Raw genomic sequence first — 12,647 nt, forward strand, 5'->3', positions numbered from 1 at the left:
AAAATATGACAATCATGCTTCAATCACTCTTGCTACTATATATTCCATCTGTACTGTATTAATTTATACTTGTTATATTATTTTGTAACTAGTGATTTCAAATGTAGGGTATTATATTATTAAGGACAGAAACCATAGTTCTTTTTTCCCCATTTTAACAAGCTTTGCTACATAAACTATAGTCTTTTAAGTAGACATACTTCATTTGGTGTGTGATGAATGAGTTACAGATATACTAAAGAGAGTTATTTATTCAGCCCTAGGAATGGTTGAAAAGGACTGTGGTGGTAGGTGCCTTTATGTAATTCACCCATGGCCAGAAGCAATTTGATCTAAAGATTCTCAGAGAGTAGCCATAAACAATCACATCCACACTAGTGTGTTCCATGGTCCCACAGGAGGCAAGCACAATTAAGGACCTGCTTTATCAAATAAATAAGTTTAATAAAGGAGAAAAGCCATAGAATGTTCTTCCACCAGGCCATCACTTTCAGAAGCCAGTGGCAGATTGTATTATGGTTCAGCACAAACATTAAGCTGTGGAGCTTCTGGAGGAATGCATGTCCCAGATACCCAAGAAGCAGGACACACAGCCTACAGTATGGCCAGGGAAAGTGTGGAGACCTGCCAGGTACTCCTGTGGACTCAGCTCCCAATCTCTCTTGATATATACTGAATTCTTCCCTTTGTTTATGTCTGATGTGCCCTTTTGGTTACATCCAAGTGAGCTGCAGAATTATTGTATTGCTATTATTGCTTTGATAACATAGTCATACTCTATAAATTAGAACTTCATCATTATTTTGTAATATATATCTGGTATGAAAAAGTTTGAGTGGATTCTAAATCCAGTCATATTATCATAAGGTATTGCCACATTATGTTTGTCAGTGGGAAAAATGTAAGTGCTATTAGAATCAAATATAATTTATACTTGTAAATTTTGAATTGTGAAAATTATTTTAAATTTATCACCTACTTGTATGAACAAGTTTTCATCAATAATGACCACCCAGGTGATCATTGTTAGACTGTCTTATTCAGTATCTTTCTGGAGAAATGATTAATAGTTTTCATCAAGTTCTCAAAGCTTAACAACAAGCTGATCTCAGGAATTTCAAAAATTCTCTTATAATTTCACCCCTGAAGAAGTGATGAGAGTCCATCAGTAGATGAATGGATAAAGAAGATGTGGTACATATACACAATGGAATACTATTCAGCCATAAGAAAGAAACAAATCCTACCATTTGCAAAAACAGGGATGGAGCTGGAGGATATTATGCTCAGTGAAATAACCCAGGCGGAGAAAGACAAGTACCAAATGATTTCCCTCATTTGTGGGGTATAACAACGAAGCAAAATTGAAGGAACAAAACAGCAGCAGACTCACAAAGTCCAAGAAGGGATTAGTGGTTACCAAAGAGGAGGGGTGTGGGAGGGCGAGTCGGGAGGGAGGGAGATGGGGATTGAAGGGTATTATGTTTAGTACACATGGTGTGGGGGGTTATGGGGAAAACAGTGTAGCACAGAGAAGGCAAACAGTGAATCTGGCATTTTACTAAACTGATGGACAGTGACTGGAATGGGGTATGGGTGGGGACTTTATAATATGGGTAAATGTAGTAACCACATTGTTTCTTCATGTGAAACCTTCATAAGAGTGCATATCAGTAATGCCTTAATAAAAAAAGTGATGAGAAAAGTTAAGGGTTAAATGAACTCCAATGGCACAACTAGACCTCCATTCTTTATTTTTGAGAATAAAAGTGCTATAAATAGAACTAGGAGGACTTTTGTCATTTTGACTCTCTTGGAGTCCTGCTCTTGGCCTCTCTTCTCAAATTCAACTGTCATGGTAAGAGGGTTTTAGCATCATTTCTATTACAGGCAGGTATCTCTTCCCTCAGATCATCAGAAGACCAAATAGAAACCAGGGGTGAGCCCAGCAAGAGTAGGTATAAATGGGGCAGAGAGCATAGATTTTGAAGGTTCACATGTAATGCAACTCAGTTCACAAGGTAGCTATATTGGCATCTGTAGCCAATGCCTGGAAGTCAGTAGCATAAAGCATTCTTTTGCCCAGACCTTCTCCTCTGTTTCTAAAGCACTTTTGTACATACCTAGATTTCTCCTATATATGTATCTCCCTTTAGCCTAGCAAAGGTGACTAAACCATATGGTGACTAAACCATGTGGTGACTAAACGATAGTACCACTAAACCATACTATTATTATTTGAGGTGTTTTTTCCTGCTAACAGACTATAAGCTTCTGAAAGGTAGACATTTAAAAAAATTTTGCTTTTAAAACAGTATCTAGTACACATTCTATATTTTTTTACTTAATGGTGAATAAATTAACAAACATACTAATTTCCAAATTTTAGTTTCCTTTAAAGGTTATATACCTGGAAGAGATATTTTCCCATAAATTAATTAACTTCCTGATATAAACAAACAATGTGAATTTGGGTCCCTTATAACCCCAGTTTTGACCAGGATTTTATCACCTCAGATATGCTGAACAAGATGCTCTATCCCTATCTACAGACAAGACACATCTTGACCACTGATCTACTTCTCCTACTGTTAAGGTATGAATTATGTCTTTCCAGTTCTTTTCTTTTTGTTTGATGCTATTTTTACTTAGCAAAAGCTGACTGAACTTGGAACAAAATTTAGGGAAGAATAAAGTTATCTTAATTACATACAGGACTTCATACTGAACTTTACCACAAAGATCTTGTTAGAGCTCCATTGTAGAAATGAAGAAACTAAAGGTCAACAAGTTTACATCATTTACTTAAGGTGTTTCAGGGCTGGAACTAGAAGCCAGGTCTTCTGATTCCTATGGTAGTGTTCTTTTTAACTGTCAGATTAATGGAAGTAAGTTTCTCATCTTTCAACAGAATTTCTTAAGGTTATGTTGCTACACAAAAGTAGAAAATCAGTGTTGCTGTCATTGAGTCAGTAAGAAAATCGACATATAATTACGTTACAAAGGGCTATTGATTTGAACATTTTTTTCTAGAATGATTAACTTTGGTTTATAAACCAGATGTTTCATTTATTTGAACTCATGCAGCTTTCAACTGTGTATATTTCTAAGCTATGCATACAGCTTCCTGTTTGGTCTCCTAAGCGTTGGTCCAAAGTTCTTCCTTCTGAACTTTGTCTTCTCTTTTCCTGTTTACTACGTAGCTCTTGGAAAAACACAGATTGTTTAATCAGTGAAGCATACATCTTTAATTTTGTCTCACAGGCACTATTGACCACCACCAGGGGGCAAAAGCTACCAGCTGGCTTCTCTGAGATACAATTCTGTGTAGGACTGTACAGTACAGGGACCCTCAGTGTCTGATTCTTGATGGAACCTCCCTGCTAATTATTTCAACCGCAGGGCCCCAAGGAGAGAACAAAGGCTCAGCACAGAGGGCTCTAGTGTCACTTAACCATACAACAGCCAGAAAGAGCTCACGACAGCCCTGTCAGTTTAAAAGAAGTAATGAACTCCAAGAAGGGTTTGAGTAACAAACAGAAGGAGGTGGGCTTTAATAACGGCAAACTCCTTAATATGTGTTATCTACAGCTTTGATATGTATGGTGGTATTTACCAGCACATTCACTCAAATTAAGGAATAGCTTTGCCAACTCTCTCAGTGTAAATGATCAATGGTATCTGCATAGTGCGATTTTCCCCCTTTTAATCTTGATTTTTCATTACATTATGGTCTGCTGACAGTTCATCTTATCGAAAATTATTCCTTTAAAATATCTAATCGACACTTCACATGTGTCTGTGAAGTAATGAAGTCTAGAGACGAAGGAGCAGAAACCTCAACTAGCCAATTCGGTTTAAGAGAATTTCTTCTCATCAGGAAGCAAGTAAGAGGTTAACAGTATGCCAGACCCTTACAGCTTTGTGAGGCCAGCGTGCTCGGCCTCCAAAGCTCACTCAGCCCCTCTTCACTTTGGGAATATGCATGAATCCTTACACAGGGACCAGGGTGACAGAGGAAGAAGCATGAGGATATCGTGCATCTTCCCAGGGTATAAAATTAAAGATTTTTCTTTCTTTCAAAAAGTCTCATCATAAAACATGGACTCTCAGGTTGGGAAGCTCAGAGAAAGCCCCCCATATCCGGGTCAAAAGGGAGATAAACCTGTCTCCTAGTCGCGCCAGGAGGGTCTCTAGCCCAGTTAAGTCCCACTCATGCCTACAGAAAGCGTTTGAAACCCCACGGAGCCCTTTCCCACCAGCAAACGCGTTTGCCTCAGGATTTTCACCTCAGTTTCTTTTCACTAAGATCGTTAAACTGTGCACCCCACTTCACAAAACGGTTGTCTCTCAGGAGTGGGGACTCCAGCGGCCCCCTTCCAACCCCGGGAACAGTCCCTCCACCCGACTCCACTACCCCGCAGGTGCCGGCAAATAGCTCGGTCCCAGCGCGAAGCGGGATGCTGGGGAGGGGGCGGCGGCCGGACGCGCACACACCCGGCCTTCCGGCAACTGAAGGGTTACAGCCAGGCGGCGGCGCGCGCCGAGAGGAGAGGCGGTTGCTGACAGGTGGCGCCTGCGCACTGGGAGCGCTCATTGTGCCCCGCAGCTGCCGAACCGCCCGCCCGCCCGCCCGCCACCCGTTCGGCGCGTCAGTCTGCGAGAGTCCGGTGGTGGGTGCAGAGCCTGTGGCCGTTCCCGCGGCCTCCTCCTCCCCGCCCCGTTCCCGTCACCCGCACCCCACACCCCTTTCCCCATCCCGGCTCCGTCACCCTCCCGACCCCCACACTCAGGACAAGAATGCCCTGCCCGGAACAACCCAGGAGCGCCTAGATGGCTTTGGTCACGGTCCAGCGGTCGCCTACCCCCAGCACCACCTCCAGCCCCTGCGCCTCGGTGAGTCCCTCCCGGCGGCCGCTCAGCTCGCTTCTGTCACTGCGGCTCCGCTTTGCCTCAGCGGGTCCCGCCGAGCGCCACTGCGCACGCGCCGCGCCGCTTCCCAGGCCTTGGCACTCGGCTGCAGCGAATCCCCCACACCCCCCATCTAAAGGACGAGCTGCAGGAACTACAGGACGTTGGTTTTTGCCACCATCACTCTGGGCATCCAGCTCTCCTCCCCCCGGACCCCCTTGTGGCATGCCTTCCTATGGCTTAAGCACTTCCTTTCGGGAATGAGTCATTCTTGCTTTTCGCCCTCCCCCTTCGTTTACCCTCTTGTTGCTCAGCTGCAGGGAGAGGACCATGGGACTCCTGCGCTGCCCCTACATACTCCCACATCCCCTTATCCGCGCCCATGGACCCGTTCCGTATTCTCACACTGCACACTCTTCTTTAGGCTCTTCGGGGTGTGTGCCTTCCCCCTAGTCACTTACTGTTTTTCCTGTGCCCTGTACCGTTCGGGCTTCGTTGGACTGATGAACGCTAGTTTCTTCTCTCCCTCAAAGAGTGGCCGTGGTCTCTGCCTGTACCTCTTACCTTTCCTCGACGAGGTCCTGAAGCATCTGGCGCTGTTGGTTGACCAGTGTCAATTCATTTACATCTTACAGACATTTATGCCTTATGCTCATTGCTCATGATCGTTCTTGTTCTTGGGTTGTGTGTCTATGGCTCATTACTTCAGATGCCCATGCCAGTGAAGCATGCTTTCAGAAGGAAAATACTCAGTAGCCAGCCTTTTCCTGCTGGGCCCTTCTATGGCCTCGCTCTTCGCCCCACCCCCATTCCTTTACACTCGTTCTTTTAGGCTTTATTTTCGAAAATGCTTATTTTTAAAAATAAAATATTGCACCAGTGGGGAGAAATGGGATCTTAAAAAAAAATCTGGATGTTTTAGAGGGAAATAGACGGAATGAAAATATGAGTAATTGGAAAAATCATCTTGAATTCCCTATAGAATTGTAATTTTAAAAACCGTGTCAGTGGATTTAGTAGTTTCAAGTTGCAAAAAGGTATTCAATAGGCACTGTACCACCTTCCACTGTGAAAAATCAGGTTACTCAATATTTATATGTTCGCTGAGGTGTGAGCTTTGATATCTTGAAAACATGGCTTGTGAGTTCAGGAGTTTCCTGAATTTCAAAATTTTGTTGTGTATAGTGGTGGTTTCTTCTTTCTTTTTTCCTTGGCTTTGTTTCCCATTACGTATTGCCAGATTGACAGCTATATCCTAATTCTAGAAGTGATTATGTTTCAGAGGTTAACTTACCTTGTGTTGTTCCAAAAATCAGAACTAGGATCTTTGGATAGAAATACAGGGAGGCAAATTTCCAGTGATTGAAAGGAACAGTGGAGTGGACTGTCTTGCAAAATAGGAATGTTCATTACTGAAAGTATTCAAGCAAAGGGTGGAGGACTTTTTGCCTAGGAGGTGGTATAAAGAATTCCTGTAATGGGGTACTTGTAAAGCTTTTTCCAACTCTTAAGATTCTGTGATTTGAGAAAAATTGCACACTTAAAGCTGGTAAAACATTTTAGGGTCCTCAGAAGACAAGTATTATAGGAATAGAAATTTAATATAATTTCTTCATAAATTTAGTACATTATGCTACTTTTGGACATCATTAACGTACCATCGAACGATCTTAATTCACTCTACTAATCAAGCCTTTGAGATTAATGGTTACCAAGCCTGGTTTTGACTGAAAGAAACTGAAGGTTAGTAGTCATACAAATAAACTAGAAATCAGTATTATAGTAACATCATGTTGCCTGGGCATTGTCAAAAGCAGTTTATGTTGTAAAGTAATAACATATGTATGTCAAGTTATCATGCTAGTTTTCTTGAGGTCATTAGTATACAGTAAGGCCATATCTACTTGATATGACTTAATTAGCCAAAATTTGGTTATTTTAGAATCATGAAGTATGTCAGTAGTCACTTTTGACATAGGTAATTAAATTGATTATGTGGTAAGCTCGGTTGTTGAGCGAACTGTGGTATTTCTACATCTACTTGCTATAGTAGCCTGGCCTGGATATTTCAGTTGTTTACACGTGGCCCTGGGTACAAAGGAATCCTGGAACTGTGTGTGTGTGTGTTTATAAGTATATAAGTATGTGTGTAACAGTCAGCAGTGTTAGCATGACTGATGAGCCAGTTGCTTTTCCCTTTAATTTGTCTAAATGTTTCACTTCATCCAAAGCTATGTTCAGCTGAGTTGTCTCGTGGTCCTTGTGTTCCAGTATTTGGCTGCTGTCTGACCTGTATATATTTGCTGTTGCACCTCTTCCTGTATGAATAGGTTGAGCTATTTGTTTTAAAAGAAAGAGAAAGCAAAAATAATCTAGAAAACCATGAAAGGGGAGATTTAATTTTGTGAGGCTGGAAATTAAAATTTTTTAATTAATAACTTTAAGTATTTTATTACACTTTTTCACTATAGGAGGTAGGATATTTTTAAAATTGTCAGCCCTTCAGTAGTCTTTCATTAGGGATTTAAACAACCCTATTAATCATCTAGTAGGCTTGCATGACTGTTACAGATAATAAGATGTATAAGACATTGAGCCTGTCCATGAGGATCATGTAATCTTAGGAGGGGACAAGAGGAAGAAAAAAAATGAGGTGAGAGGATAGAAAAGGAGAGTGAGGGGAATGATATTGTATGTGCATGAACAGATTGTCTGTAATGGCCATAGGCACTGTTGAATTCAGATGAAGATAATTCACTAATGGCAATAGGAATAACAACATCTAACATCTTTGGGTCTTCCTTCCTCTATGCCAGGCATTGAGCTAAGTGCTTTATATGATCATTTACTCATTTACTCCTCACAATATGTCCAAGGGAAATTGTGATTATCCCCATCTTACAGAAGAAGAAACCGAGGCAAAGAGCTTTTAAGAAATGTGCCCCATGTCACTTATCTATTGAAGCTGTTATTCAAACCCAAATATATCTAACTTTAGAATCTGCCATCTTTTCCTTTGTGGTAATCAAAGAGGAGTATACATAGTAAGTGGCCCTCAAACTAGGCCTTAAAGGGTGGGTTGAATCTGTATAGTCCAAGATAGAAGCTGGGAAGTGGAGAATATTCCGGGTGGAGAGAGTATTCAGAGGCAAGAGAAGTGCAAGGCATATCTGAAGGACTTAAATAGACCAGTTTGAGGAAGGATTTGTTTGGAATAGTAGTAAGAGATAAAGGTGAGGAGGCAGCTAGGGCTGCTGAGCTTAGGAATTTGAACTTAATAGAGACAGTAGTGGAGAGTCCTCAGTTTTTGAACAGATATGATCACAGTAGTGTTTTAGGAAAATTGATCTAGAAGCTGTGGGCTAGCGGGATTTGAGAGGGTGAGAGAAGCCTTGAGTGGAGCCAGTTAGAGGCTGTTACAGCCCAGGTGTGAGAGAAGAAAGGCCTGAAGTGGTAATGGCAAGAAAGGGACAGAGTGAGCTATTGTGCAGAAGACACAAAGGACCTGCGGGCTGATTGGATATAGGGGAGGAGTAATCAGATATGCCAACTCTTAGAATATATTATTCTTCCAAGATAATAGATGTTTCCTAATTAATAAGCAATTTAAGAATTATCTGGTTCCCTCTATTCTTTCTGGTATGAATTTTCTTAATGGTTCCAAGGTCACAGAAACATAGTGAAATACCATTAAAAATGGTTTACTTTTGTGTAGTACTTTATACTTTTCAGAGTGTTTTTGTGTTCATGATCTAATTTAATTCTAGAGCAGCCTCATAAGTTATGCAGGACAAGTACCAAGATTAAAAGACTTGCTGAAGGTTACAAAACTGGTTGGTGTAAGAACTTGTGCTAGAACTAGGTTCCTTGGCTCCTAGTCCACATCTCTTCCCATAGTGTGATAAGAGAAATAGCATACGAATTTTTGACCCTGAGAACTTGACTGCCAGTTTAGTAAAGGAACCAAGACTTGAGATACTGTCAAGAACTCATACTCTCTTTGGAGTTCATTTATACTGCAACCTTGACTACCTGGAACAGAATCATCCAAGTCTGTGCAAATCATTTTTAGGTGATTCCTTTATTTGAAGCCTATTGTTATTATCTCTTATTTTACACAGAGTTCTTATAAACTTGGATATTTAGTTTCTTTACTCGTAGGCAATTACCAACAGCAAAATAGGAATGGAAATTGGCAGATGCTGCTAAAGGCAAGCTCCTTGTAGCTGATGGCTTTACAGCAAAGGAGGAGGAAGAAAATCTGTAAGCAAGGAGAGAATCTGGCAGAGGAAAAAATGTTGCAGTTACAGACTATTTAATATAAGGACAAATGCTCCTCTAAGACCCAGTGGTCCCTCAGAGCTGCTAATACATGATCAAAATGATGACCTTTAATAATCATAAGAAGTCTTAATCTTGTTTTGTCTTGTTTTAAGAAGTCAGGATTGAGTGAAATACATTTTTAGATAGATGTCCATCCAAGTTTCACTGAAGTTTTGAGTTTAAACTGAAGTTTAAAAGTTTTAAGATCACATTTTAGTTAATTGGGAAACGTTTTTAAATATATATCCTATTTTCTGTGATGCTGGATAAATAAGATATTGGATTATATATATATAAAATGACATACCTCTCTCCCTAGGCAGAGGTAATAAAACCTTAGTCAATATGAAATTGATTTATATGAAGTATAAATACTTAAAAGTGATGCTTTTAAAAATTTTTTGAAGACAGCTTTAGAAACTTTCTTGAACTGTAGAAACAATGCATGGCCATTATAAGAAATTTGGAAAATACAGAAAAACATGGAAAATAGAATAAAGGTATGTGCCACATAACCATGTATGTATTTTACATAGCTATCATGCTGCTGTATATATAACTTTGTATACTTGGTATTTTTTAAAGTTTGATATATTTTATAGATGTATTACCATATGGTTTGGATGTCTGTATTGAGTAGTTATAACTCATTCTAACTCGTCCATTATTGGTGAACATCTATGTTTATTCCAACTTTTTTTTTGCTATTATAAATTGCATTGCAGTGAACATCATTGGACATAAATATTTGACTGCATTTGGAGAATTTATTAAGACTTCAAGAAATACAGTTACTGGATCATACAGTATAAATAATTTTGAGACTTCTGTTATATATTTATACTTTCTAGAAAGGTTGTTCAAATTAACATTTATTCCAGCCAACAAAGTGTGAGAATGCTCATTTCTCCTAGCCTTATTAACACTGGATATTCTCATTTCATTTTTAATCATTAGTAATTTTTGAGGTTAAAGAATAATACTTAGTTGGTTTAATATATTTTATTATTAGATAGGTTCGATATTTTTCAGATGTTAGGCATTTCTATTAACTTTTTTAAAAGACAGCATTATTGAGGTATAGGCTACAAGCCCTGAAGTAAACCTGTTTTAATCAGTGTACAATTCAGTAATTTTTAGTAAACTTAAGAACTGTGTGAACTTAACTACATTCCTATATTTCCACTTCAGTCTGTGTACCCTGTTGATATATTATGAATATTAGCTCTTTTTTATATTTATTAAAACTATTTGCTTTCTAATTGTTTGTATTGCCCTTAGAATAAAGTCTACACCCTAGAGTTTGCTAGCAAGACTTTTGGTGAGCCAACCTTGATTATGTCTTCAGCCTGGCTCCTCCCAAGGCCCTGCCTTGCACACTGCTCAGTCAAGCTAGCATGCCATGCTCCCTTTGATCTCTAGGCTTTTGCACATGCAATTTTCCCTTTACCTGGAACACTTTTCCTTCATCTCCTTACCTGACTAATTCCTACTCATCCTTCAGGTCCCAGCTTAAATGTTATTTCTTCTGGGAAGCTTCCCTGACTTCACTTCCACACTATGGTAGGTGCTCCTCCTATGCACACCATAGCACCCAAAACTTAGCCATCATGACTCTTATCTCTTTATTGTACTTCATTGTTTGACTGCTTATCTCTCCAATTAACCTTTAAGCCACAGATTGGATCTGTTTGCAAATTTTGTATCACCAGGGTCAAAAATACTGGATGCATGGGTTAATGAATGGATGAACTGATAGAGATAATCATAATTAGTTATCTTTTCCATTTGGAGTTATTACATTGTTTTTAAGCATTGTTTTATTTCAAAACCCAAAGAAGATGATCACCTTTAAGACTTTTGATATATACTGCTAAATTGTCCTCCAGAAAGGTTGAATCAAAATTTGTTGACAGTTTATAAAATGTCTGCTTCATTGTTCCCTCTTCAGCCCTGAGTATCAACATCATCCATTTTCTTTATCATAATAAGAGCTACTATTTCTTGAATGCTTAATGTGTACTAGGCACTGTTTTAAGAACCTTACATGCATTATGTTAATTTTTCATCACTTCTGTGATGTAGGTATTATTATTACATTTTACAAAGAAATTGAAGCTCATTTAGAGAAGTAAAATGAATTGCTCAGGAATACAGGTCTGACCCCAAAACCCTTTCTCTTAACCACTAGTATTTTATTGTTGTTTTAATTTACATTTTTCATGAGAGGGTAAACATTTTTTTCAAATATTTACTATCGTATGTTTTATATTCAGTTTTCTAAGTCATTCATGTGATTATCCAAGCTTTCTCCATGGATAGTTATTTTTACCATACTGATTTGTAAATATTCCTTATATATTAAGAATATTAACCGTTTTTTTGTTATGTTGCACATTTTGCCATGGTATTTCATATGCCATTTTATTTAGTTTTGTTTTATTCATTTTGATGACAGACAGTAAAAAATTTTAATACCATCAGTCCAAAGTCTTTGTGTATGTTTTTCCATTGTTTTTCCACCTAGTTCAATTTTCCATCAATATAGTTTCATCACCTTTATTTTCTTGTTTCATAGTTTTTTATATTTAATCATCTGAAATAAATTTTATCACATGGTATGAGATAAATGTTAATTTTATTTTATTCCAAATAATTAACACCTTGTCCCAGTTCATTTTATGAAACAATCACTCCTTTTTCTAATGATGTGTAATTCCACTTCTGGGAAAGGCTAAATTGGGATATAAGCTAGAGCGTGTTCCACTGAAGTTCCATTGCTAACTCCTCAGGAGTTTAGTTAGGTTAGCGCCTATTACTTAGTGTTTATTAAACTCCATGGACAGAAAATAAATGGTCTTAGATTTTAGAATTTGACTTAAAGTGCCTGGGAAATCTAGAGGAAGAGCAGGCCTTTGGTACTCAAAATAGATCTTCAGGTCTCTCATTATTTCTCTCTGGCTTTAAGTGAGAGGGAGCAGATTCTAGATTACGGCCAGTCTGAAAAAGGCACCATGCAGAGCCTCCACTGCCTTTCTATGTAGCGCCATTATATATCACTCCTGGTTCCAGCAGCTTAGGGCTTTACTGTTTTTCCATTCAATGGCTGCTGTCATGTTGGCCTCACAGTGCCTGATCCATCGTAGGCATTCACATGTCCATATTTTTCATCCATTTGTTCATTCATTCAAACAATCTAACTGTAGTACGGAGACTGTTTCCAATTTTAGAAAACTAGTGTGATTATTGATAAGACCCTTTGTCCAATTTGGAATATACCAGAAGTTGAGTGTACATGGGTGAGACCTAAGGAAATGTGTTAATCAGCAAATATTTAATCGGTGCTATTTTGTGCAGGTAATCCCATCCATTTCTTTTCCTTTGGTTCTCAGCATTGAGTCTTCAGACACTTT

At 38.9% G+C, this 12,647-nt stretch overlaps 2 protein-coding genes across 6 annotated transcripts in view; one reads left to right on the plus strand and one right to left on the minus strand.

Moving 5' to 3' along the window:
• Positions 1 to 11,562, minus strand: part of EFCAB5 (EF-hand calcium binding domain 5) — a 130,491-nt gene extending 118,929 nt beyond the window's left edge. Inside the window, exon 1 of one of the 2 annotated variants that reach the window (XM_037022736.2) lies at positions 4,866 to 11,562. In XM_037022736.2, the coding sequence (XP_036878631.2) occupies positions 4,866 to 5,138 (273 nt within the window). In that variant the 5' untranslated portion in view covers positions 5,139 to 11,562. The remainder of the gene's footprint in view (positions 1 to 4,865) is intronic. The other variant, XM_073235065.1, reaches the window with a different exon arrangement.
• Positions 4,654 to 12,647, plus strand: part of SSH2 (slingshot protein phosphatase 2) — a 306,049-nt gene continuing 298,055 nt past the window's right edge. For 3 of the 4 annotated variants that reach the window (XM_073235066.1, XM_073235067.1, XM_037022734.2), the window contains exon 1: positions 4,654 to 4,896. In XM_073235066.1, coding sequence (XP_073091167.1) covers positions 4,834 to 4,896 — 63 coding nt within the window. In that variant the 5' untranslated portion in view covers positions 4,654 to 4,833. The remainder of the gene's footprint in view (positions 4,897 to 12,647) is intronic. The other variant, XM_037022735.2, reaches the window with a different exon arrangement.

This window comes from Manis javanica, chromosome 4, assembly GCF_040802235.1.
Source record: "Manis javanica isolate MJ-LG chromosome 4, MJ_LKY, whole genome shotgun sequence".
Taxonomy (NCBI): Eukaryota; Metazoa; Chordata; class Mammalia; order Pholidota; family Manidae; genus Manis; species Manis javanica.